Genomic DNA, 27,965 nt, shown 5'->3' on the forward strand with positions numbered 1-27,965 from the left:
ACCCAGAGCTGTGTGCGCCTGACGGGTTGTGCTGCCTAAAAAGCCTGTTTGAAGGTCCACAATTCACGCTTTGGCAAACAAAGCCCAAATAAACCAGCAATAACTTCCATGAGTAGATCAGGACAGCACGGACAGGTACGTGCGCCGCTTCCTTCCAGCGCCACAGGTAGCTGTTCTTTCAAACGTTTGATTTTTTTTGCACCAAAACCTACCTCACAGCCAATGCTGATACAGAAACATTGAGGCTTGTGTCATCTCCAAAAGGCAGGACCAAGCATACACAGCTCTGCTGTGAAAGACAAGCTGACCTCCAATGTAGGAGATGGTACACAATCAAATTCAGCTAAAGATCGTGATCAGATGGATCTGACCCATTGCTACCTACCAGAACCATTTACTGAGACCAGGCATAGATCCAAGGAGTACAGAGCTACTCACAGGTCTGCTAAGAGCTGGAGAACTGGCAAAAGAAAATCTCTCCTCCACTTCTCAGAAACCCTGGTAACGATTACAGCATGAAATAGAGACAAGGTGGAGCCTTGCACATGAACATTATACATGAAATGCTAAACAGCCTCCATGCCAGCAGCTTTTTGCCAGTTTATCCATAAAAGGAAGTCCCCCCCAGAAAGGAGCCCAAACTCTTACCCACTCTGCCCCCCTCACTTGAATGCTCACCTTAAAGATGGCTCAGGAACCTTTCTTCTCCTCCTTCCTGCCTGTTTCTAATGCAACTTTGTCACTGCCTTTCCATCCACTTCCATCCTCCTTTTTTAACTTCTATGAGCAATTAGCAAAAGCTTGTTATTCCCAGGGAACAAGACAACCAAACAGCTTATCTTTCAGAACACTTTGCAAACCTTATGCTCCAGTTCTGCTTCTATTACTGTGCATCACTTCCTTAGCAGCTGGAGTGGGACCACCTATTGTATTGAAGTCAGTATTAATGCACAGAATTAAGAGTCAACATATGTCAGATTTCCTGTTAAATTTAACCTCTATGGAATAGAGAGCCAATCAAAAGCTCCAGCAACTAGCTCTTATCTTTTTTCCAAGAGAAAAAAAACCTACCATAGACAGATGGTGAAGACACAAATAGGTTTCTACAATACATTAGTGACCTGCTCTAATATGGTAGGGCTGAAGCAGGAGTCCAGCTAGCAAGCAGCTCGTATGATAAAAAGTAATTTAAAAATCAATAACAGTCAAGAAGGATTTATGATGCCATTATAGAAATTAACTCTTAAAATCAGTGAGAATTCCAAGTATTTTCTATATTCATTTGGTTGATAATACTTTCCCTCATTCCCCAAGGATTCTCTCACAAAGTATTTATCCGGGCAATGGCTTTGGCAGGTCACACTCAGTGTCCTACTAAATTGGAAAGAAACAGCTTGAGTCAGAGCCTCGGGGCTCATTCACCATGGCCCACAGTACCAAGTGTGCAGGACGTACCTCACTCACTTTAGGGAGGAGAGCACACTAGACCTCAGAAGGCAATGAGCCTGTCGCACTGTTCATAAAGCAGAAAACAACAGCATCTTACACATAAAAAAAAAGAAAATCAAGATTGTACACTGCATGGGACAAGAAACTTTGCCATCAACCAGTTCATGTCTTCCGCTGTCTGCTTAAAGAGCCCTTTGTTTATCCGAGACCCCAGAGCACACGCTAGAAAACTAACATTGACCCCAACAAACTGTGCTGGTGAACACAAAGAGTAAACCTGGCAGATCCTGAGTGGAAAGCAGTAATCCTCTGTTCTAGATCACACAATTAGCATCTGTTTGATAAAGAGTTACAGAAAATCTTCGCCTGACAGTGTAAAGTCTTGGTTATAGGTAGCAATATAATTGTTACGCACAAGCTGTAGTGACAGCTCAGGCCACAGCAAGACATTGCTCAGACTGGGAATAGGGAGAAGATTCTCCGTCAAAGACATTTCATCGAGAGAAGCATCAAAATTTGCAAAGCCTGGCTACATGGCAACACTGACAAAAACCGTCTCTGTCAGACATCTAGCAGCAGCCTAAGCAAGACAATGGCATTAACTTCCAACAAAAGTACTCATTACCAAGAAGGCAAATGCTAGGCAGGAAAAATTTGAGTAACACCACATCCTTCCAGAGCTCAGTCACCACCGCTCCTACCAATGGCCAGAAATACTGCTGGAGAAGCTGCGAACCTCTCCTTTACACATCGCAGAGAGGCAGAAGATGAAGACAGGCCTGTTAAAGAAATGATTTTCAACCTACCAGAAGAGGTGAATCCAGAACTTCCCACACACACTCTCTCCAGTTTCTTATAAGGGAAGAAAGATAGAAATTAAGAAGCTGCCATTCATCCTACTCACACCAGGACAGCATTCCAAATTGCCTTTGCCATCTGAAGCACTAAGAAGCCAGAACTTCCAAGTCAGCCCCTAGCAGTTAAGAACACATCAACGCCAAGTTCTAGCCAACACACTCAGACTGAAGTGAACATCATCTGCTTCAGGAAGCATTTCTAGGGAGCAGATATCCCCATTCAGACAAAGTGGAATGTCTAACTTAATAGTCCATCCAGCCCTGGGGCAGTCAGTACCACTGGAAGTTTTCCAGAGCATCTGGTTAACACCATGCAGTACTATACTGGAAGTGCTCTGAAGCTACAGGAAGTGCACTGTTCTCATTGAAAGAGGTTTATAAAGATCAAAGGTGAAATACAGTACTTCACAGATGATCATCCCAAAGACACCTGACCAAACCAACTGCCAGGCTCAGTTGTTACATATTTTCTTCCAATGAACATGTGCTTGAAATAGAAGTAATTAGGCAAGTCAACTCCATGGCATTGTTTCTGCCTGAATTTGTCCTCCAGGTTCTGGCAACACAACAGTGTAATACTAATAAATCAAAAGTAAGTTTAAAAAAAAAGCAACAATCTTTTCATCATCTTTCATACAATGCTTGCCAAGGAAGTTTCCAACCATGTAAAAACTTACCTATAGCTGAAGTAGTAAGTTTAATTTGGACACAGTATGCAAGTACTGTAGGTATAACAGAAAAGACTCACAGACAAAGAGAGGATAAACTGCTTTTTAGTAAAGCTGTTAAAGAAAAGACTAATCTATAGATGGTTTGTGTTAAAACAATATACAAGAGGGAGAACAACAATTATTTTGCACTTTTGTGCAGCTCTGTAGTTGTACATAGATTTATTTCAAGGAAATTAATTGTGCCAAGTAGACATTACAGGCCAAATGCATCATTTTAAGTGGAAAACTGCTCTCTTCTTTACTGCCTTTTAATATTTTTAAACAAGAAATTATTTCTTTAAAATTATTTTCACATAATTCTTACTAACAGCAACAGTTCATTCAGGGCCACTTTCCTTCCTCCTAGAGGCAATTAGAAAACAGGGCTCCCACAGACAATGCTCAAGTATCAGTCTTCTCCCATGTGACAGAACATAGGGCAAGAATACAGAGTTCTTCACAGCTCTCCTCCAGGCACCGGTTCTGGGCTCTCCTCCTGGTCAGCCACCTGAGGTCACACGAGCAGCTTTTCTTCCCCCAGCACCTTCAATTAGGTAAGATTAGTCTGTCCACAGTGAGGAAGGCCCAGATAGTGGGGTTTACTGCAATTTGTAGAATTATTCTTCTCCATACAGCTATTCTTTCTTTGCATATCAGTGAGGAATTTCAACTTGTAATCAGTTAATAAGTATCAAGTTGTCATCACTCTGTTGTCTGCAAAAGAAAAATTTTAAGTTAACTCAGCAAGACATGCATTTACCCACAGAAAACCAAGTTAAATTCTGATCCTTCTGTTCTGCATGCTCCCATTTTAGCAAGCAACTACAGCACTTGCATCAGGACAACCAAGCAGAAACTGCTATAGTAGCAAGAGCTCTAGATTTTCACCTCAGCTACCAGGCTTGCACTCTCAGTTCTCTACAGTAAAGCATATTTATTGCGCCCGAGCAGACAAAAATCTCTTATCCCGCACAATGACTTGGATGTGAAACCTGAAGCTGTACCTGGCTGGAGTCCTTGTAGTTAGTTGACTTTCAAGTGTCCACAGCAACTGCTGGGATACCTGCCAACCCTGCCAACCATCATCTCGCATGCTCCTGTTTAGCTACGAGGCTTCCTTCTGTCAGAATACACCAAAAGTATAAAGCCGCACTTCACAAAGCCTCAGTATGTCAGTAGCAGCATCCCACTGTTAAAATAATGTTTGTTACACCAGTTTTGATCAAGTAAGTGTCCATGTTCAGCTCTATTCTTTCTCCCACAGCCTGGCTTCCATACAAAGCACCCACAACTGTTCTGCACTCAAGCATGAATTCTCCTGAACTGCCTAGGGACAGCAACCAGATCTCTCCCCTCTCAATCAGGCATTCAGAGGTGTTAGGTTTCCTTAGAAACAGAATTTAAAGAATCTGCTTCCAGACCAGCAAGCAGAAGGCAAGATGCTCATCTCTCACCAACACCAGCTTAAAAAGCACCACTAAGACCTCCAAGGGCTTGAGTTTGGTCACCATCAGACATATATAAGTGTGTTTCCAATACTGACAGATGGCATTAAACCAGTTAGTCTTACAGACACAGCCTAGCTTTGGGATTAAGTACTACTCCCTGGCTGAAACACATACTCTTGCTTTCTGCTACTATTCCCAGCCTATTTGAAAAGCTTTTTAGAAAAAGAAGACTTGCAAAACCCTAAAAGCAGGAGAGACTTAGTTTGCTCCTGACTCCCTGGCAGTTCCATGTTTTACTCTGCAGTTCTCCCATCAAGTTCCACCAGTTTCTACATGGTAGTCTTCATATCAACAGAACACTTAAAACATGCATTTAAGCTCAGAACTGCCACCCCTGCACCATCGGCAGACTGGAGATCTAACAACAGGCAAAACCCAAGAGACAAACGGTGTCCAAATACTCCATGGGCTGAATTCTGGATGCTCCAGCATTTATGATACAGCACTTTGCAGTGAGAAGCTAGCTTATGAACTTATCAAAAACACATTGAAAACACCCTACTGACCTCCCACAGCAGCAGACAAGTGGCATGGAAGTCCTTTCTTTTCCATAACCAGCACTGCCATGGTCTTTCAGAAATTCATGGAGATCTGTTACTGGAAACCCATTTTGCTGGTATTTCTGGAAGAGAAGGCATTTTATTTACAACATATGACAAGTTACTGAGCATGAGGTGTTCTAAAGTTTCCTCTATAGACTGTGACAGTCAATTTGGTTCATTTGTTCAGTATTGCTGTCTGACGAAAAAAACTAAAATCCCACCCTAGAAACACCACATATGTAGTCGGTGGAACAAAGCAATCTAAGTGATATAAAACTGACATTGCTCACAGATTCCTTCACCTTTTGTTTGCTGCTTATAAGAGACCAAGCAACTGATCTCAGGTCATACTGGTGATGTTTCTCTCTTGTTCACATCAGCTGCTGTACTCCCTGCAAGTGCCCTGGGCTCATTTTTCCCCAGGATCCTCAATGCTGGATTTGAAGAGCCCTAATGTGGATATCCAGGGCTGTCATGCTTAAGAAATGTTCTGTGTAACACCAGTTCAGCACGTTGAAATGGCTCCCCACTGATCTACATGAAGTGCTCAGAGGGAAAGAGTAACAGTAAAACACCATTTTGCAGGTCTGATCATCCAATAAGCACAGACAGGCAAGTTGGATCTTGAGATGCTTCGAGAGTGGAGATATTGCTTGGTCTGGAAGGTGTGGTTCATGTCAGACCAGCCTTATTCTGCTAGCCTTATCTGACAGTAAGAGAAGAAAGGGATGCGAACTAAAGAGCATGATCCACATTGCCTTCCCACTGGTTACTGCAGCTACCAGGAGCACAAAGGGGAGGCAGCACAAGGACAAAAGGTAACTACTGTAAATCTCATTTCCCTTTCAGCCAGTTTATGCTGGAACTAGATGGCACAATTTTAACTTGAGAAGTATTGGGTCTTCTAGAAGATACTTCCTTTCAGACACACATTTCCAAACAGCACATTAAGCAAGTGTGGACACCTAAATGAGCTTAGAGTTCCCTGCTTGGCCCTTGCCACACTCCTGCCAAGGGGATATTTTTCAAGAGGCCAGCAAACTCTTCTTGACCTCAGCTTCTGAGGCCATGAAAAGAAACATTTGCTTCAAACAAGCCTTATCCAGCTCTGTATGACTACACATAAAAAATGACCCTTTCCACTCACGCTTCCCTTAGCTGTTACCCTTTTGAAACCAGGTGAAGCAGCAGAAAGTATAAACAGGGACACACATTGAGGATAATTTTTCCAAACCAATCATTGCTTAGCCATTTGGATGACTACCCAGCCATCCTCCCAATTTCACCGGAGATTAAGCTAAAAGATGTTAATAGTCTTACCAGTCATCATGCCTAATGCTAGGGTACTATGGTGTTGAGTGATTAACAAGAATGAGTACCAAACTGGTTAGAAGTATAATGGAAAACAACTGGTTTACCTTTATGGTGTCATAAGAGTCAGTAATGAGTGCAATAAACAGGCTGAGGATCATGTATATAAACAGACTGATGAAGGAGTACAGATACAACCGACTGAACATCCACACCAGCATGCTCTTCTGCTGGATTTGAGCAAACGTGGCAAACATATCATCACCGTTGACCAAAGAAAACAGACACTCAGCCACAGTGTTCAGATCTTCAAACTAGAAAGTGAGTAAAAATTATTACTAGAATATGAAGAGCAATCAGATGGATTAAAGGGAAAGTGGGGAAAAAAAACCCACCAGCCAACCCACGCAACACACAACCAAATCAACCTTTCCTGTAACAGAATTTTACTTATAGAAAGCAACCAATCCAGTCACAATCAAATGCTACCACACTCTTTCCTGAACGTACAGGCCAAAACATACATGTCAGTAATAGAAACATTTAGAAAATAATCAAGGGCTAAGCATTATATATCAACAGCAGAATTAAGATTATTTATTAACAAGAAATAAACGTCTGATGCTCAATGGCAAAATGGTCAATAACTGACCACCACAGGAAGTTTAAGTTACTGAATTTTAATCCATTTTAGACCCACAGGAAGATATCATTCCATTTGCAGACAAAATGATTTCACAGAATCTATACAGTAAATCAGTGGTATGCTGGAACAGAATCCACATCCTCTGGTTTCCCAGCTCTGCAGCATTACTGCAGTATGGGTAATTAATATTGTACCAAGCAGTTAGAGATAGCACATAGCCTTCAGAGTTCAAGTGGTCTAAATTAAATTTCTTGCAACAACATTATCTGTCACTCAGAAAGGCCTCTCTGAGCTGTAGGTACAAGCTACAGCTGTACTGTGAAGCTACTGAAAGCATACCCTGGACAAAAGCATGGTTTCGTTTCAAGGACATTATATTAAACTCCTGACTCCACTTCCCCAAGCTCAAACATATCCTGAGGCCAAATTCCATTCAGCCACCAGGGGAGCAGATTTTCCCCTCTTGCTCTTCTCCCCACCCTCCCCAAATACTGGATTTGTTAACTATACTTGATTGAACAATATGAATTAATGCACAGTGTTTTAATGTGGCTATTAGCAATGAAGAAACATGAACACACCCACTTACACTGGGGCCCTAAATTGAAAACAAGATGTTAAGAAGCATATACTTACATGGAGAACATACTGCTGCACAGGAACAGCAGGTCTGCTTTATAATTAATTATAATTAATAATGTTGAAGCCATTATGAAACCCAGCAATACATTATCTGGTAAGAAGGGAGACATTGGACAGGTAAATTCTGAGCAACCCACAGGTTTTAACACATGGGAACAGCAAGTGCGCTGCGAAGGACTGCTCACCTACATGCTCCAGCACTGACATAACACAGAATGCGGGATTCCTACTCCCTCTCTCCTGCTGTAGTAGAGGAAGGAAGAGCAACATTGGTATTCCCATGTTTTTGAGCACAAGGATCTCCCTCCTGTGCACCGGCCCATCAGGAAGGGCTCTTCCCATTTCTCATCCGGGATAACGGGAGCGGCTCGGGGGCTCGCTCGGCTGTGCGCGGAGCCACACTGCCTCCCTGTGGGCTTCCGGGGAACTGACAGAAACGAGAACCCCTCAAGGAAGCTGCTTTCCTTCACATTGACCTGGGGTACTTAGCGAGAGGTACGATTTTCATAGAAAAGCGTGTTATTGACCACATGTCCTTTTGCGCAGATAATTAATGTACTTGCTGCAAGGATGCTACAACAGTATTTGTGATGTGCCCATTATAATCAATTGGGCCCCTAGTATGACAGAGGATCCTGCTGCAGCCAGCATCCCACAGAAGAATGTGCTGTCATCAATTCAAAACATATGCAGGCAGAATGCCTACATTTCTCAGAGGATAAAATTACATTGCATTAGAGGAATCCCAGCTCTGGGGGCATGAGAAGCTGAGGCAGGCACTGCAGCATGTGTCCCTGTTACAGTATATAGTGTCTCACTGGAGATCAAGAATGAGAAGTTGTCCATTAATGAGTTACAAATGTAGATCTAGAATTTATCATATCAGGAATCTGCCTTTTTTTGAACTGTCATATAGTGCATCCACCAAGAAAACACAAAACTAAAACAAGCTTTGCAGCTGTTTTGCTGGTGTTTTTGGAAAACAAAGCCTTACTCCCGTACCTTTCCGACAAGGCAACATACCAGGCACACAGTCCAATAGTAACCTTAAGAAAACCCCACAAACAAACCCGCAAACAAACCACAGCACAACAACAAACCCAAAGCAGCCAAACAAAAAAACCCACAAACACACCCCCACACAGGAAGCAAATTAAACAAGACAAGCATTCATCCACCCCTTTAGGGGTCAAGATTCAAGAGCTGGAGTTACATGGCACAGGAAAACTTTGGAAAAACAAAGTCAGAGCCAAGGAGATTCCCAGAAATTTCAGTGACCTAAATCAGTGCCTCTTCAACTCAACTGAACTGGGATTGCCAGAAGAGGGCGAAAGAGATACAGACCTATGCCCTCCAGCCTCCAGACAGACATTACCTAGACAGACCACTCGTTCATCACAAACACAGCCTTGTACTGGAGATTACACCGAGTTCAAGCGCACAGTGAAAGCAAGAATACAGTTCTTTTGTTAAAAGGGCAGGAGGTACACGTGGAAGGAGAAACACTCCCATGTTCTTCACATCACAGCTTTTAAACACAAACATTAAGACCCATTTCTGTTGTTACAACTAGGAGCTATAGACACAAATACACATCATTAGACCAGGAAAGGAGTAACACTGCTGACGTACCTTTTCGTGATAAGGTCCCAAAACAATCCAACCACAGAAAGTATAGCCAAGATAAATCATCCCAGCACAACAACAAAACCTTAGCACTTTGGGCAATGATGCCTGCATGGTTAAAATAAGCACCTACAAGTCAGGGTGGAAGAAAGGAAAAGGGAAGAAATCCACAAGTTAGAGACCTGAGTAAGTGACAAATATAAATACATGCTTTGATTGTTAAATATTAGATTTCTGGCTTACATTGTAGGTTTGAAAATATCCCAGGTATCTGATGACTCCAACCCAGACAAACAAAGTTGATGTTCCAAGTAAAATGCTGCAGACATCATAACTTGTGAGGTTCTGAGGGATCCAAACAGAGCAGGTGGTCAAGTTACAAAGTAGTAGGTATGTCAGCTTGACAGCTATTTGAGTTCCACCAGTTCAAACAAAGCAGGGCAGTCCAATATTGAAAGGATGTTGCTACATCACAAAAATCAGACCAAAGTTAACTGCAGTTACTTACTGAGACCACTCATATGTAACAGCGCTGCAAATGAAAGCACATCTGTGCTGATACTCTTCAAGTTTGATCATGCCAAGTCTGTAATTACAGCCCTTTCATTATAACAGAGACTTTAAATTAGCTTGAATACCTCCCAGGTTTTGCTTATAAAAAGCTATTGTTAGTGAATGAGAGCTTGTTTGCCTATTTAGAAAAACACAAGCCACCATTTAAATGAAAAGTGAGCCTCAGGACTACAGCCCTTTCCATGCTACACACATTCACATCTGAGTGGGTTACTGGCTGCTCAGAGCCTGAACACCATTTTTACTACCAGTGAAGTTTATAACCAATTCTATTCGCATTTTACTTTAGAAGGCTAGAGCTGGTTACAATAAGCACAAGGTATTTATCTAGATCAATATTTCCTACCCCCATCCCCCACCTTGCCATATAGCTGGAGTTTGTCAAGTGCTTCCTGTTAGGTGCACTCTGGGCATCTGCCCTTTGAGCCTTAGTACACACTAAGCAGGAGCAGCACACTACCTACCCTGTTTTTCCCAGAACGCAAGGTTTTGTGAACATGTGGATTACTGACATACAGCTCTACTGGAGGGAAAAAAGGCAAGTCAACAAAAATCCCAAACCAAAATTCCCTTGCAGAGCTGCCAGCTGGACAGATACTGATTTCAGCAAGCCCGGACTAGGAGGTCAAGGACCAGCAGGTGACACTGTCTGTGCCTGTAGTTTGGACAGGGCAGGAAAGCAAGCTGTACCAGTCATGCTTCTAACAAGCTGTCAGAGCTCTGTTTTAACCCAGGGTATGACTCATTTCCCTGTGCAGTAAGCACTGCTACTTCTCTCAGAAACAACAACCCAAGTTGGTTTAGGTATTTTTAGTTGGTTGATTAGGAACTGTTCACCCACAGGCCCTATATGAGGGTGAGCACTGCGGAAATAGGATGTTTAAATAGCTTACATGGTCTTACTGAAAGATTCTGGGAAGAGTGACTGAAACCAGTTATTAGTCCAACTAGCGCTAAGAAGTAACAATTAGCAAAACCAAACAAGATTACTAGTGACTGTGATAGCTCACTTTCACTTGTCCCCAGCATTACATATGTTTGTAACCAGCCTAATATTTTATCTGAAGTATTAAACTCTCACCTTGGCTTTTATTTCCATTTTTAGGATTGACCCGATGATTGTCATCACATCACTGATAATTACCAGGACATACCATCCATTTATGAACTCCAGGCGATCAGCATGACAGACATGACGCTTGTATTTCTCCAAGAAGAAGTTTACAAATCTCTATTGAGAAGCATTTAGGTGTTAGTTACAGGTCATCTTAGATGAAAAATATGTACAGTTGCCCAGTAGTGTAGCAGTACTCAAGTTTGAGATACCCCCTTTTCCTATAGCGTTTGCTGAAATAATAGCTTTAAAGTCATTCTCAATAGCAAAAGAAATAAATGGAGAAAAAAGAACTGTTTAGACCAGTGACAACCAACTTCCACACAACAGCTGACTTCGTAACAAATCCCCACTAGCCTAACCATGGCTTGTTATCCCCTCTTCAGCCCTCTTTGCAAGAGTTTCTGTCCACCTCCAACAGAGCAAAACCACTCAAACAAGTGGAAAAGAGAATTAGTAACTCAAAGAGAGCTATAAAGCAAGAGCTCTCACTTCCAATACAGCCAACAATATTACTTCCCACACCCAACACTGCCCATCGGCTTTCACTTGCTCTTTTTGCTCATGAGTAAATGCTGATGGCCCTATTCCTGACACCAGTTTGACAATGCCTTTACTGAGCTGCATTCTCTTCACCTATCTTGTTCACTATATCTTCTTCATAGGTTTTAAATGAGACAAATATTTGCGCTTTCATATCCTACCTATCCTGAACTCTTTTTCCAGCTCTCACAAGCCACATGCTTGTGAAGTTTGTATCAACTAGCAGTTATAAGCTGGCACATCTCAGGGACCAGCTTGTGTTTCTGTATTAGCATCTGGAGCAGAAGAGCCAAGTCTGCTGATACACAGCTGTGCAAGCAGCTCAAGATGAAGCTGGACAGGCCTGCAAAGGAGGGTGAGTGGGGAAGAAGGTGCCAGCAGACTGATCAGGGATTGTTGGGGGCGGACAAAAAGAAGAACTGAAAAAGGGTGGTTCCAGCCCCAGAAAAACAAAAAACCAGCCAGACTCAGACTATGTGCTACACTTCACATGTTCTCCAGTTAGAGCTGGCTTGGAGGGATGTTCATTAAAGCATTGATTGTGACAAAACCTCTATGGGAATTCTGCTCTGAAGCAGGGAAGGAAGAATTCATGTTTTGAAGTTACAGGATATGTTGGTTGTTCAGAGCACAAGGACTTGGAAGTCTTGCGTAAAATCCTGGACAACAACAACAAAAACAAGAAAAAAGAAAAAGCAGAACAAAAAAAACCTTACACCAGAAAACTACGAGACTCCTTTCTTTTTGGCCTTGAGAGATATAACAAAATACTTCATATTACAGCACTACACAAACAGCTAGCAACTGTTCACCACAGACATCTATACATCCTCTCTAGAGATAGGGATAATAGTAAGAGAGCAACATCCTGCAAGGTATTTACTACTTTATGTTTCAAACTGTATTACTTCACAAGACCAGCAGCAAACAAAACAAAGCAAGCATGGAGATTATGAGCACTGAACTTACCTTTTGTAGTTTCATGGCAAGAACAATAGATCGTGTGCAAAGGATGAGAGAAGCAAAGCAACTTAAAATGACAAATCCATCAAAGGCTAGAATATATTCAGTATTTTTCTGGAGAACTGTATAGTCAAGGAAAGGAAGTACAGTTAGTCTCCTCACATCTGAGCCCAAATTGTTATGAGATGTCCCCTATTTTGCATTTAAACACTCTCACCCCATAAATAGATAGGTTATAAGAAATATTCTTCCTGCAAGCATATTATAAGCACAACTGATCAGAGAATTACATGAAAACAGCTACAGAGACTGGACTACAAGAATGAAAAGTATGTTCAAGTTCTTCAGAATAAAACCAATAAAAGGGTATATCAATGCAGATGTCCCCTTTTTCCATTAAGTTTACCTGCCCATTTGTGCTCCAGTGTCACAACTACACGGGCTAAAAGAAATGCAGATTTTGGCATGTATCAACATAATTAAATTATGAAGTAAATAGATAGGTAAAATCCTGCCTTGTTTCTCATTCCTTGACCTGCAATCACAGACTTGTTTGACTTTCTGTACTGTATTCTTTTCATCCACAGCTTTAGAAGCCCTCATGGGAACCCAAGTCAGGTGTTTTCCTTTGCTTACTCATATCAATTGTCCCTACATCTTTCATCGCATAGATTTTAACTATAGAAAAATAAAGGGAAACACTTAATTGTTGCAGTAATACTTCAGTTTACCACCTTTATTACAGAATAATGTATGCTCCCTCTGCTAATTACATGCAAAATAAAGAACAGCTAGTTGAAAGACAGCAGTAAGAAGTTATTGTACATAGATGCAAGGCAAAATACTTTGCAGTTCTTCAGGATGTACTGTAAGATACCACTTTAATATCAGTACAACATGGTATTATCAGATAAAGCTAGCTTTGCCCAGGCAAAAGGCAGACCATCTGACATATTTGTTAATCAAGATACTATATATCACACTGCTGTATATTTTATATACATATATATGTAAAGTATCACTCCACCACAGTCCTTTACAGCAAGTCAGTGCATGGGAGAAGCAGTTGTACAGTGTTCAGTCACAGCTTCTATTCTTCTGAAAGGGCCTTCAAAGCACATTTCTTAGCTTTCAGACCAAGCCCTAACATTACAAATACAAGGCAGATACCACCCTATGCTCATGCACATCATTAAACCTAACAGCAGTGGTACAAAAATAAAATCCTTACTTTCTGACAAAGAACACCTCAATTATAGGGAAAGAAAGGAAAGCTGTAGAAGGTTTGAGTTTGGAGTTCACCATTGTTAATGCATTAAATTATCTGAGCAATCTCCAAGCAGCAGAACAATTAAAAACTATAGAATGCATACTCATCCCCCCTTCCAGTTAGAGCTTGCTGCTAGCACACACCAGCATAACAGATACCCATGTCATCTCACCTCAATACCCTCACAAAAAGGAATTATTCCCCAGCTGATGACAAGCTGTATTGCCTTGTTTTAAGAGCTGGAGGCAGATGAACAGGATGGGGAGTATCTCGCTGGACAGACTGTTACAGAGCAGGGGAAGTGACAGGAGATGCATAACGCTGCTATCAAGCAAACACACACGCACCATACTTACCAGAGCTAACTATGTGCCAGTCTTTACATTCTTGAATATCAGTGTCACTATCAAAATAGATTTTGATTTTCCCACTGTGGGCTCTGTTATTGAAAGTTATCTGGAAACACAGAAGTGTATCAGAAACACGACTAGTAAAACTTCCTTCCAGAAAACAAATCCTGCTAAGTGCTTTGACATAGTATGTATTAATACTTGTTGGTCAGGTAAACTTTGAGAAAGCTGTCAGCATAAATTGTGTGTAGACATAATCTGAGAACATGTCATGTACTGCATAAAAAGTAGTCTTTTCGGAAGCCAAACTTCAAGTTTAACCTTTAGAAGAACAACAATTATTTATGTGCTTCCCAGGTTATGAAGTTACCAGCTGGAATATGTTACAAAACAATACTGTCCCATGGAAACACTATGAAATAGCAGCCTTTGGGAAGTAGGGCTGGGGGCCAGGACATGCTCAACTACTTCTCCCTTGCAGTCTAGCTGGGAGGATGATGCCTACCCCTTAGCTTTAGCTCTTACCTATCCAGTGCTGGAAGTGCAATACCTCGTATTCACTTACAGTATTTTGAAATGCATAGCAGTCAGGCAATTCACGGGCATGGATGGTCTGTAGGGCAATGCCTTTCAGCTTGAAGGAGATTTCAACCTGTATAAGCCTGGATGTTTTAAAAAGTATATTAAATACAAACCAAACACATATATGCAAATTGCACAAGTCAGAATCCACCATATTCATGTGAAAGGACAAGCTGAAATAAAGAAAATCTCCATCGCCACTTTACCTGTAAAATTCAAGACTGAAGAAAGAGGAGTTCAGCTTCAGTTCAGCCTTCTTACCAGCTAGCTCCTGTGGCTTTAAAAAGATACATTCTGGAAAGTAAAGAGGAAAAGCTGTCATCTTAAAAATTTTGCTTAGAAAACAGAATAAAACTGAGCCAATCAGACTGAAGGGCAAGTCCTGATCATGCAGAGTGTTAGTTTTAAGCCAAGCTATCCACACAGAGGCCCAACTAGTGGGCTCAGAAGCAGGTTCATGTACTATTATGTAAGCAGTTAGCAGCCAGGACTCAGCTCCAAGAGGCAGGAAGGACACCCAGCCACTGAGTGCTCAGAGTGACCAGCATCCAGAATTCTGTATTTGAGCCTTCTTCTTGGAGAAGGGGAAACAACCAGAGACCTCCACAACCCACTAATGACAGGAGTTGAAAAGAGCTTCCTGTAAGTCTACAGAGCTGTCATTTCCAGGCAGGTACTAAAAACCAAGGGAGAAATGGGGAAGAGGAGTGGTAATGTTCATGTGATTGCCATGCAAAAAGCTGCTGGTTTTAAAGCTTCACTGTTTTAGCAGTAGAATATAAGTACTCCACAGCAAGACCTTTTTTAGTACAACAGTACCATACCTGTTTCAGTAGAAACATCTATGTTCAGCGAATCATTGGAAGGAAGCATTGTGCCTTTCTTGTACTGTTGTTTACAGATTTTTAAACCTGATCCTTCATGTTCATAACCAAGGGTCCCCAGGGATACATTCTTTAATTGCCTGTACTGGTTTAAAAACAAAACAGAAGCATTCAGTTAGAGATAGTCATCTTTTTTACATTAAACAGTAACTTGTAATCTCAAAGTTGTATGTGTCAATACAGCTTTTTACATTAAAAAGCTAAAAATAAAAAACCTTTACTTTCACATAAAGCCTGCAAATTGAGAGTGGATCTCACATGGGAAGCTAAGAAGGCTGCTGGCCATTAATTAGTAGTGATTGGCATCCTGGTGACAGTGACTGGGAGCCCAGTACCCACTGGGCTGACTGCAAATGCTTACTCACATGCCAGAGAGCAAGCCAGCACACAGCTTTTAATGAGATGCCCGGCAGCAACTTTAATGTAGTATTGCTACTAACCATACCCACTCCAGGGATATCTGATGTATTCATCTCATGAAGGTGTTTTCACACCACTTGAAACTCTATTGTTTTATGTACAATCCAAGTCACAGTTCTTATCAAATCCACCCCCAGAGCAAAACCAAACCTGCTCCCTGTGCAGTGACAGAGGCAGGAAGCCACGTGTTCACCATATAACTAGCAACCAAGGAACACACACACAGCTTGGGCAGCCTCCAAGGGTAATTTAACCTGCCTGCTTTACGCAAGCATAGAAGTGTCCTGGTTTCAGCTGGAATAGAGTTAACCTTTTTCTCCAGTAGCTGGTACAGGGCTGTGTTTTGGCTTTAGCAGGAGAATAATGCTGATAGCACGCTGATGTTTCAGTTGTTGCTCAGTAGCACTTACCCTGGTCAAAGACTTTCCAGTCTCTCATGCTCTGCCAGTGGGGAGGGGCACAAGAAGCCAGGTGGAAGCAGAGACAGGACACCTGATCCAAACTAGCCAAAGGGATATTCCATACCACAGCACATCATGCCCAGTATATAAACTGTGGGCAGTTACCTGGAAGGTGCCAGTCACTGCTCAGGTTGAGCTGGGTATTGGTCAGCAGGTGGTGAGCAATTGTATTGTGCATCACTTTTTTTTTTTTGCTATCTCCCTTTTCATTACTATTACTATTGACTTTATTTCTATTATTAAACCACTCTCAACTCACAGTTTTACCTTTTCCTAGTTCTTTCCATCCCACCAGGGCAGGGGGAGTGAGCTAGAATCTGCATGGTACTTAGTTGCCAGCTGGGGCTAAAGCATGACACAAAAACATGCCCATGAGAGTGTACTTTCTTTTTCCACTTACTCTAAATACAGCAGAAGTCACCTTTTTCATATGCAAGATACAAATTAGAAACAAGGGCTAGAAATGGCAGTGAATAATGTTATGCCAAACCAAGCATTAGCCACTCATGGATCAGCCCTGAGCACCACTAAAGAACCCCATTCAAGGCCAGTCCTCTCACAACTTGCCTTCCAGATCCCTCAGTGTCTGTTGGAAGCAAGATACATCCTCTGATCCATGGGGTCACACCTCCCAGTCCTGCATAAGTGAGTCAAACCCCTGGGGCACAGCTCTCAGCTCCTCAACAGCTGGGAAGATCAATGACCAGCCATGAAGGCGAGGCAGCTGCCTGCCAGCTCAGCTTAGCACCAGTTAATGTTGTTCAAGAGAAGTCAAACAGACCACAGCCCTTTGAGAAATAGGGCATAAATATCTAGTAATTCATTTGGGGTTTTACCCTTACCTCACCTAGCAAAAGAGCTCAAGGCAATATACAGCACTAGTCTGCTCCAAAGGAAGCATTCAGTTTCCCAGAATGCGTGATGTAAATAGACATGGTAAGTCGAACAAGGCTTCCCCATTACCAAAAAAACAATTGGTCAGCTGGTTTTTCTCCCTTAAACATGGATTTTGTTATCATGAATCATTCAGTGTCATCCTATTTCCTCCTTCCTAGGGTTATTAAGACCACTAGCCATGTTGTGGGGTAAAAAACAAATCCCAGCAGTCACTAACCACCACACACTCCACATCCAAAAGGAACTGCAAGAGGAGCTCCCACACTTCCATGCAAAGGGTTGCCTCAGTGCCCTCTCAAGTCCTCACAGCTAAGCTTGCAAGTTTACACAGCCTGGGAGAAAAGTACAGCCTCCAAACCCTGTTAAGAACTAAGTGAAGAACATTATCTTAACTCAGAGAAAATTAAGGAAGCCAAGCCTGACTAAGGCAGGTCAAGTGAATGGAAACAGTCATTAGTCACAGCTCCACATCCCTCTGAGGACATCTCTAGAACTCTGCATCTAACAGCCATTGCTCTGTCCACGTGTGCTTTCAGCATCTGCCTGCCTGACAGCGGAACCCATGGCTCTGGGTTACTCGCATGCCCCTTTCAAACAACACTATGAAACAGTAAGAGCAAAATCCCCATTGATACATTTCTAAGTGGCCCCAGACAGGGCAGAGAGAACATCCAGGTCCCACAGACTCTGCCAGGGGGCAGGTACGAGTGTAACAACTCCACACGTCTGCGTTGGAATAGAAACTTCCAAATTGGCCCCAGGAGAGGAGCAAGGAAAAGCTGCGCGCTCTTCAAAGTGGAAAAGAGTGTTTGGGGTTTTTGTCATTGGTTTCTTGCAGGGGGAGGAAGGGGAGGTTTGTGCCCCCAAAGTGGGAAAATACCCCAGTGGTACATTACACAAAGCCTAAAATTCAGTTTTTACAACTCCAGTTTTGCTGTGCACTATTACCATCTTCTGTAATATCATATCCTTCTGCTTGCCCTACAACCCCCCCACCAGCCATGCCGTTCAAATTAAAACACCAAGGCCTATGTCTTCTACCCGCCCATTCTTGAAAAAAAACCCTTGCTTTCAGACTAGGTTGGCCAGGGTTGGCTCTTCCCAGCAGGCATCCTTTAGAAACAAAACAGAACAACAAACCCCCCAAAAGCAACACCAGTCATAGTGTTCACCTGGAGGCAGGCTCTATGAAGTCTTACAAGCAACAAAAAGCTTTAGGAACTCCATACAACACTAAAGCGCAGATTACACAAGTTTAATCTCCTTAAAGCATATGTCTACATTTATACACATAGACATTTTATGAAGAGACCTTTTTCTGATGCCTGTATCACACATCGGCTCATTCTTGAGGATATAAAGCTATTATTTCTCTACTGTCTTCTATCTGCACTTCACCTCAGCCTTAGTGCCTACAAAAGAAGGAAAGGGAGACAAAGCAAGCAAGGAAGAAAAACAAAGCACAGTTTATAGCAGAAATAGAGGCAATATTGAGAGTTCAAAGAAAGACTGAGGAAACTACTTCAACTCTTTTAAGGTACCAGGAATAAGAGTCCTAGCCTTGTCCAGCACAGCAGAGACAGCACGTTTGATCTGCTGATGGCTCTGCTTAGAGCAGATGGCAGAGGAGCAAAAAGCCCCCATGTGAGTGCCACGTTTGAGAAGGAGGTATAGGCTTGTTGCCTGTGAGGATCCTGTGGCTCCAGGATGCCTGTTGGGCATAACTGAAGGAGCAAAACTGCTTTAAATCTAATGTCAGAGCTGATGTCCTGAGGTCAGGGAAAACGAAAGGTGGCTTAAAGCCATTCTCCATTTATCCAGTGTGAATTGTTTCTGGGCTTATCATCATATCCAAACACTAGAGACATTTCATTTTACACAAACGCAACCCCCCCCCCTTTCAGCTCGTGTCTTCTGAACCTATTAATGTTCAATTAAATACAAAAGCTTTTACTGAATTTTCATCCTAGGTTGCCCCCTCCCCCCCACTTTCCTCCCATGATTGTAAAGGGACTGTTCTTTAAAATACCACCCCTAAAGCAGGGTGAGTGCCTCTGCATTCCTGGAAGTACCATATTGCCCATTCTGAGGCCTCTGGCACTCACTACAAAGCTGCAATTCAGTGTAGCTGTAAGCATGGATTTTCTGAATACCATGCATAGGTATATTCAGCCCCATAGGTCTTCAAAGTAAGACCTAAAGAAAGGCTCCAGTTTGTGCAAGATGAGCAATTTTCTGACTTTCTGGCTTTCAGTACTACCCGAGTAAGATTTTGGTTTAGCTTCATCTCCAAGAGATGAAAATTGCAGATGTTACACATGAACTTCAGGACTCCTCACTGATCCACTGAGACACCAAAACTGAAATCCAAGAATGGAGACAGAAAACCAGAACCTTAGCAGGAGTTTATAGCTATAGCTTTGGCTTTATAAACACATTATAAACACACACACTTACCTGGTTAATAACATAAAAAATGCTATCATAAGCATCCTGTTGTGTATATATACTGCAGCTGTAGTCATCTTCATCAACTCCAGAATAGCCTTTCAGGAAGAGGTGTTTAAAAGCGACAGTGTTTTCTTCTTTGAACGAGACCACCAGCTGGTTACTCAAACCAAAAAAAACAAGCTGACAAGAAAATAGAAAATAAATCCGAATTTTGAACATTAGTCAAGAAGCAACATTTAGGAAACAGCTTTGAATTGTAATAAACACAAGACAGAAAGGTGCCTGTACCCCTGCTACAACATGAGCAAAGAATCTGTTAACTAATGCCATAAGAATACTAAAGGTTACCACAAGCAGGGTTATCAGAAACATAAAACCAAGGCTCCCACTGATTCCAAAACTTATAGTGCAGGAACTAACCAGACAGATAGAACACTGCCACCCTTCATGCGTCCTGGACCAACCACTTGCACTGGAATGTGCCAAAACTTTTGTTGACGATGCAAATGATGGAAGAGTTAACAGCACAACCTGCTACACCAGAAATACCCTCCTTTGCTATGGGACAGATTCCTGCACCTTCTTCCTACCTCTGGCATGGCACAGGATTAGAACAAACCCACACGGGACTCCACAGCAGCAAAAAGCATCACCTGCCTGACCCAGGTGCTGGTTAAGGAGGTTATAATGAGAAGCAGAAACAGACAGCAGAATTACTACTCAGGATTTGTGCTGCCCTACTATATGGATGGTCCCATTCCCACCACCACCAAGGAAAATAAAAATGGAGCCCAGGAGCTGAAAAATAGTCAAGCAACAAGAGTTTATTTATTCACAGGCATAGTAGCATGAGGGTATCCCAAGCCACAAATAGCTAACCGTTCATACTAGGTTTAAACTGCTTACTAATAGCAAACGGGAAACTCCCATTAGTGCATGGAGTTTCCAAGCTCCAAAGGAAACCAGCAGAAGGGAAGAAGCAAGAGTGAGAAACTGCAAGCAAGAGAACTGTGAACTTAGAAATCCCCCACAGCAGAGGCTCCATGAACATCCAAGTTCCTTCATTCAAAACAAAAACTGGAAAGCACACCTATTATTTTTTACACCTTCATTGGAATACATCATCTTTCAATCTAGAAAGTCATTGCTTAGATCTGGGGCAGGGTAAAACAACACATGCAGCAGGACCATCCGGTGCAAGGCTGGCTGTACAGCAAAGTCACAGCCACAACACAGAAAAGGGGATGTCAATTCTGCTGTGCATATGCAGTCTTCAGACTAAAAGCCGAATCTTCATGCTTTCAGCCATGTTTTAAATCAACTATGTTTTTTTCAGTGGCCTACAAAACAAAAATCACCAACTGAATGCTACAAGTATCGCTGTGGCACTCTAGCGACTATCTCTAAAAAAATTATACAAATAAAACCAGGGATCTTCCAGCTGCAATACAGAGAAATAAATCATACTCAGCAGGGTTTCCCTGAGGGATTTCAGCACAGTGTTGGAATAAGATTTACTCCCCACACTGGGACAGAAGGCACTTCTGCTTTCTAGTCAAGCAGATAACCCAGCTGCTAGGTTGTCTTTCAGAGTGAGGGCAAGAATCTTGAAGTAGAGAGATGCTTATTGAACCTGTCCATCTGCTATTAGCGCACATTTGAGACGTCCTTACAGAGCAGCAACACCTCTTCCTTCAGACGCTATTTTCCTTCTTTTGTCTACTTACCTGCCGGGCATGTGAGCAAGACCCAGGTCTGACAAGAAAAATATTGAGTGGTAACCCAGAAAAATCTTGTGGCCTTCAGAAGCCAAGCAGCAGAGCATTGCACCCCTTCTGCTCACAAAGCATAGTGGGAGACTCGGAGAGCAGACAGAAAAAGCACACATTCAATGATTCCCCCAGGAATTTAAGTCAGGACAGACTGAAAGTTCTGATCCTTTTCAGAGCCGTGTGAAGCTGTATTTTGTCTCATTATTGACACATAGAGGTTACTGCCCTGTCTTTGAATAGAGGGCAATAATCCACATCCAAGGTACAGCTTGTGCTCACACTGCCCACTCTAACACATCCCCCTCCATGCACCTTAATATGCTCCCTGGTCTCAGCAGCTCCATCCCTACAGGTCACAGCTGTGCCAGCACTAGTGTATGTAATTTATTTTAGCTAGCCCTGTCTAGAGAGACCAACCATTGCATCCCACTCCTGCCTGCAGGCAGAACCCTGTCAGGACTCTGGCACACAGACTCTCTGCCAAGTGGGGCCCAAGAGCCGGTCACATTTCCAGCAGGGAGATGAAAAGCAGGAGCGGGCAATAAAGCACAGGGACACCCAAGCTGGAGTTATGCTTCCTTCTAGCAGGCAAGTCAAACACAAACCTGTAACCCTGCAACTCAGCATGCTTTCAGGTGTTGTATACTTGCTGTTCTTGCAAACACTCAAATGTCGGAGTCCTGCATTTCAAAGGTCCAGAAAAGTAATTTCTATTTATACCTGCATCCCATTTTGCTTCCCTCAATCCCCAGCCACCATTTCTTAGCGGACTATAAAATAACCAGCTACACTGTGATACTAGTGCAGTTTAAACACTCCCTCTTCTTTGCATCTACCAGCCAGGTACCTGACTGTTTGAAATTCATCATTTGAGGACAGAAGCAAGGGAAACATCTGATTCAGCCCAGTCATTCCCCTCATCACTAGAGACCATAGCATTTTCATTGAACCATAGCATGTACAGTGAACATGTACATTTCAAGTTACTGACTAGATTTCAAGAAATACCACTTTTGAAACAGTCCAATGAAACTCTAATCTATGAATGCAACAGGACATACTGTGACAGCAAGCCTGAACAGTGTTGGATTTAGTGGCTGCCACTAAGTAATTCGCATCATTTGCTTTAAAGTATAATCTTAAAACCAGCAAAATAACTGGTCAAATACTGACCCAAAATCTCCAGGAAGCTTTTGAAATTTAGTTTGTGTTATTCTTCCCCTTCAGCACACCTTTCCTTGTATTTTTTTTCTCTCTGGACTGAAGCAGGAAGTTCAAATCAGTAATAAATATCCAGGGATGGCAAAGGCCCAGAACCACAGACCTCTTTCTCCTGCACATCATTGCTATGCATTCCAAGAGTAAAAGCAGAGGAAGGATTACCTGTGTAGTAACCATAAGTATCTTCAAAATCTGCAAAGCCAGTTTCCATGGTATTTGGCGTCTTGCTCTGTATTTTTCACATGGGTTCATGAAGTAGAACTTCAGATCCTCTTTCAAAGCGGTCTCTTTTAGATCTGAATCTGACTGAGCCATCATATTTCTGCCACAAATAATATGTTAATTAGAAACCAATAGAATGTTTTAGCAACTGTCTCATACTGCAGTTTCACCTCTAATCACCGTGTGACATAAGAGGTCTGTAACAGTTTTCTGTTTGTTTCGCAACAAAATTGCTAGAACTATTTCCCTACAAGGTCCTGCACCTGGGTCAGAGCAATCCCAGGCACAGCTACAGGTTGGGCAAAGAAGAGATTCAGAGCGGCCCTGCAGAGAAGGACTTGGGGGTGCTGGTCGATGAGAAAATGAACATGAGCCGGCTGCAGTGTGCGCTCACAGCCCAGAAAGCCAACCGTATCCTGGGCTGCATCAAAAGGAGCGTGACCAGCAGGTCGAAGGAGGTGATCCTGCCCCTCTACTCTGCTCTTGTGAGACCTCACCTGGAGTATTGTGTGCAGTTCTGGTGCCCTCAACATAAAAAGGACATGGCACTGTTGGAACAAGTCCAGAGGAGGGCCACGAGGATGATCAGGGGACTGGAGCACCTCCAGTATGAAGACAGGCTGAGGAAGTTGGGGCTGTTCAGCCTGGAGAAGAGAAGGCTGGGTGGAGACCTCATAGCAGCCTTCCAGTATCTGAAGGGGGCCTATAGGGATGCTGGGGAGGGACTCTTCGTCAGGGACTGTAGTGACAGGACAAGGGGTAACGGGTTAAAACTTAAACAGGGGAAGTTTAGATTGGATATAAGGAGGAAATTCTTTCCTGTTAGGGTGGTGAGACCCTGGAATCGGTTGCCCAGGGAGGTTGTGAGTGCTCCATCCCTGGCGGTGTTCAAGGCTAGGTTGGATGAAGCCTTGTGTGGGATGGTTTAGTGTGAGGTGTCCCTGCCCATGGCAGGGGGGTTGGAACTGGATGATCTTGAGGTCCTTTCCAACCGTAACTATTCTATGATTCTATGATTCTATATCACATCATTGAAAACAAGAATCATTCAGTCGCATTATATCATCAAAACACAACATCCACACAACTATTTCTCAGGAAATGGGTATTAAATATGAGGATCTGCAATAGTAACAGCGAGTATACATTTAGCTCTTTTTTAAAACTAAATGTTTGAAATGGGGGTCACTGTTAACACATTTCTCTGAATAACCCACATTCTACCACCAGAAAAAGGTTTCTTAGAGACTAAACAACCAGAGCAGGCTTCATAGCACGCTTCTGTTATGAACAGGCAGCTTTACGGGCTGAACTCCTAGGCATTTATTTATTCAAATATCTGGGCATGTAAAAAAAGAAAAAAAATTCAGAGGACCAAGCACAGAGCACTGCTGTTGTAGGAGTCTTAAATCACTCCGAGTTTCTCCCTCTCCACTGAACAGGACATTGAAAACTTTCCCCTTTTCCTGGTCTTTTTAACCCTGTTTTCTAGAACGGTAATTGTCAGAACTTTCCTACTTCACACAAAGATCAGAACCAAGCTTGTAGTTTTTCTCCCCCATGTGTTAAGACAGAGCAATCATATCTGAAGCCAATTATCAGTTAGTAACATATCATACCTGAAGCTGGTATCAGCAACCAATTATCAGTTCCATTTACCATACAGAAAATTACCCCCCACGATCTGAATTTTATAAAGGACAACATTTTCTCTTAAGGTCAAAACCAAAAGCATAGTATCCAAGTTTTCCGATGCCTTCTTACTTCTTTCGTGCTCCCTTGTCTGAAGTGTACAGATATTTAAGTCCAAACTGTAGACCATAAAGCACATTTGATTTGCTAGAGCCAGCTGTCTCACAAGAGAAATGAGTTAAAATACTGTGATGTTTCCTCATAAGAGGAAGTGAAATAACCCCAAAGATCTATTTCAACATTAGAAGCTCAAAGGTTCTCTCTATTACACAGCCTTAAATCAATCGTTCATGAAGATGATGGGAGGCAAGCTGATTCTGGTTTTAAGAAAAACACAGCAAAGTTTGCAAGAAAAAGAAACCATGGTACACCCCTATTTAGATTTATAATAAAAACATACTAGAGTTGTTCTAATAATGTTTAAGACAAAATTAAATTTAAACACATCTGACAGAAAAGGATATAATTATAGACACAAGTATTCTCTAGGGAAGAGGTACATATGTTCTTCAGTCCTGTACTGACACCCAAAGACATTGCTGCTCCTGTAACAGCTTCTCGTGAACAGGCAGCAGCATTTGCGTGAGTACACAGCAAACAAGGTCTAACCCAGAGTAAAACTCATCGCAGTGGTTGAGGAAGAAAGTGGAAACAGAGCAGGTTTGACATAAGAACCACTCCAAGACCTCAGCAAAATCCTCCCCTAAGCCTTCCGTAAGAGTATCAGTAGTGAGAGATCTTAAAAATCCAACAGCAAACTTTATAGCAAACACCATTTCCTTTGATAATTAAATACACGCCACAGAAGACATGGTGGGTTTTTTCCAAAGCTGTCTTTCAAGCCCTTACTGTTCTAAAAATGTGATGTTTACTAATAACAATACCCTCACATTTACACAACTCTTGCTTAACTCCACTGGCTAGGGATTATTTCCACTGGTGCCTATAGCTTCCTTTATTAGTTAACTGTAGAAACTGTGAGTAGGAAATTCAGCCAAGGAAAGCAAGATACATTTCCACTGTAAGAGGAAGCCATGAGGTTCAAGCCTGTATTGCTGTTGGGCTTTGCCTGCCAATATAGAACAGGCATTCTCCGGTGTAGTATTTAAGAAAATTAATTTGTCAATAGGTGAAATACAGCAATTGTTGTATAAGATGTTTGTTACTAGGACAGATTCAATGTAATAGCCAAATTGCACTAAAACTGCAGAACTTGAACCTTCAGCCGAAGCATTAAAAAGCTCTGATTAACAATGACTTACCACATTTAAAACAAACCATCTAGTGCTTACCAAATGTTTATTAGCCACATAATCCACACAAAACACCCAGCTCAAGGCAGAGTAATGCCTCAACTCCATTCAGACACAGTAACTAACACATTTTAGTAGGTTTCCATAGTATGTTTTGTAAAGCACTGACACAAGCAAGTTCTGTGAACAGCTACTAACTCTACTAGGCATGTTTACATGTATATCTAACTGCCATTAAGTATCATGTGCCACAAATAATAATTATTACCAATTCAATTCTAAAAGTTGCATTACTATAGCCACCACTGCAATGCTGTATCTTGCAAGGTCGATGTGTTATTTGGATAAGGTTTTGTAGTGAGGCATTTAAAGCTCAGTATTCTATTCAAGAAAGAGGTTTCAACAGTAATGACTACAGCGTATAGTTACCTACTTATAAAATGCACTTTCAATACATAGCTCTTTACCTAGCAGAAAAAGCACCATCCAATCAAGTGCCTAAAATGTTTTAATAAAGTGGATCTGAACTTTGTAACAAGTAATTCACTACAGGAGCAACACCAACAGTGTCTATCACAGCTCCAGATCCAGAACATTTATAGAACCCTAGAATGGTTTGGGTTGGGAGGGACCCTGAAGCTCACCCCGTTCCAGCCCCCTGCCACAGGCAGGGACACCTTCCACTAGACCAGGTTGCTCCAAGCCCCATCCAACCTGGCCTTGAACACTGCCAGGGATGGGGCAGCCACAGCTTCTCTGGGCAACCTGTGCCCAGAGCCTCAGCACCCTCACAGGGAAGAATTTCTTCCCAATAACTAATCCAAATATCCCCCCTGTCAGTTTAAAACCACTCCCCTTGCTCTATTCGTACATGCCCTGTAAAAAGTCTACTTAAGCTCTACGAGAGGTAGTCACAAAATTGGTGGGGTAGGAAGAACAAAATCAAAGAATAAATCACAGAGTTCTACATATCAGACGGAGCAACCCCAGCCTCACCTTCATGTTCTTTTACCAAGCTCACAGCTCGCCCAGAGGAGGGCATCGCCTAGCACTCCTCTGGAAGGTGAACACTAAAAAACTGGGAGAAAACCCATTCCTTTCACAGGGCTACCAGCGTTACCAGCCACTAAGCTGCCGCCGGAGCGGCGCCAGCAGCCTCCGCTACCAAAGGCGGCGGTTAGAGCAAGGGGCACACGCCGAACACACAGCAGCTCCCCGCCGCGGCCGCGGGACCCGCATCGCCATACGAAGGAACCTCTGCGGCTGCCGAACGGCCGGGAAGCGCGGACCCCAAGCGAGCAGGCAGGCGGGACCTACCTTGTGCCGCAAGCTAAAGACGTGGCTTCACAGTGACCCCTCCGCCTGCGCGCTGCTCGCCAGGTGCCTGAACGCTGCGGGGCGCGGTACCAGACGGGCGCGCCCCCCCAGCGGGCACCCCATGCGGCCATGCCCCGGGGCAGCGGGACGCACCCGTTATCGCGGCCCCACACGCTCGCCGTGCCCCGGGGCGCTCTGCCCCCGCCGCAGCCGAAGGAACGCCCCGAGCCCCGCTCTCTGCCGCGCCGCACGGGAGGACCCGAGCTTCCAGCACCGTCCCCAGCCCCGTCCCGTCCCGCTCACCCTCCGGCGGCGGCCCGCCCGCCGGGCAGGTACTTGAGGGAGATCTCCATGGGGCCGCGGGGCCCGGCCGCTGCCCAGGCGGGGCTCCCAGCAGCCCGCAGCGGACGAGGAGCCGGCGCCACGACCGAAGAGGACTGGGCCGAGCGGCCCGATCCCGCCAGCGAGCCCCGCGACCCACCCCGCCGACAGCGCCGGCTTTATGGGGCCCGGGCGGAGGAGGGCGCCCGCTGCACACGTGCCCGCCCGGCTGCAGCAGGTGGAGCTGCCGCGGCTCTGCCCTCGGCTGAGAGATCGGCGCTGGGGCGCTTACTAAGGGATACAACGTGCGGGACAGGTTAGGGTTAGGTTAGGTTGGGTTAGGGTTAGGGTTAGGTAAGGTTAGGTTA

The 27,965-nt window shown here is 43.3% G+C and overlaps 1 protein-coding gene across 5 annotated transcripts; it reads right to left on the reverse strand.

Moving 5' to 3' along the window:
- Nucleotides 1-3,063: 3,063 nt before the first annotated feature.
- MCOLN2 (mucolipin TRP cation channel 2) lies at nt 3,064-27,789 on the reverse strand. 5 transcript variants are annotated; one of them, XM_065673734.1, is made up of 14 exons: nt 27,580-27,789; nt 22,955-23,114; nt 19,806-19,979; nt 15,511-15,655; nt 14,893-14,980; nt 14,670-14,766; nt 14,111-14,210; nt 12,491-12,606; nt 10,946-11,095; nt 9,535-9,636; nt 9,298-9,420; nt 6,485-6,691; nt 5,031-5,146; nt 3,064-3,730 (listed from the first exon to the last, which is right to left on the reverse strand). In XM_065673734.1, the coding sequence occupies exons 1-14, from the start codon at nt 27,627-27,629 to the stop codon at nt 3,694-3,696; spliced, it is 1,665 nt and encodes a 554-aa protein (XP_065529806.1). In that variant the 5' UTR covers nt 27,630-27,789; the 3' UTR covers nt 3,064-3,693. The 5 variants fall into 5 exon arrangements, with proteins under 5 accessions (XP_065529806.1, XP_065529804.1, XP_065529807.1 ...); XM_065673732.1 differs by lacking the exon at nt 27,580-27,789 and adding an exon at nt 27,277-27,407; XM_065673735.1 differs by lacking the exon at nt 27,580-27,789 and adding an exon at nt 26,956-26,977.
- Between the last annotated feature and the right edge of the window lie 176 nt (nt 27,790-27,965).

This window comes from Lathamus discolor, chromosome 3, assembly GCF_037157495.1.
Source record: "Lathamus discolor isolate bLatDis1 chromosome 3, bLatDis1.hap1, whole genome shotgun sequence".
In the NCBI taxonomy this organism is placed as follows: domain Eukaryota; kingdom Metazoa; phylum Chordata; class Aves; order Psittaciformes; family Psittacidae; genus Lathamus; species Lathamus discolor.

Excerpts from the sequence above, each read along its gene's own strand:
- MCOLN2 (XM_065673732.1), bottom strand. The coding sequence starts at position 27,407 with ATGGCCGCATGGGGTGCCCGCTGGGGGGGCGCGCCCGTCTGGTACCGC. Across the intron at positions 14,767-14,892 it reads TTCAGTCTTGAATTTTACAG|GCTTATACAGGTTGAAATCT; the intron begins GTAAAGTGGCGA and ends TAAAACATCCAG. Across the intron at positions 9,421-9,534 it reads GATATTTTCAAACCTACAAT|GTGCTTATTTTAACCATGCA; the intron begins GTAAGCCAGAAA and ends CCTGACTTGTAG.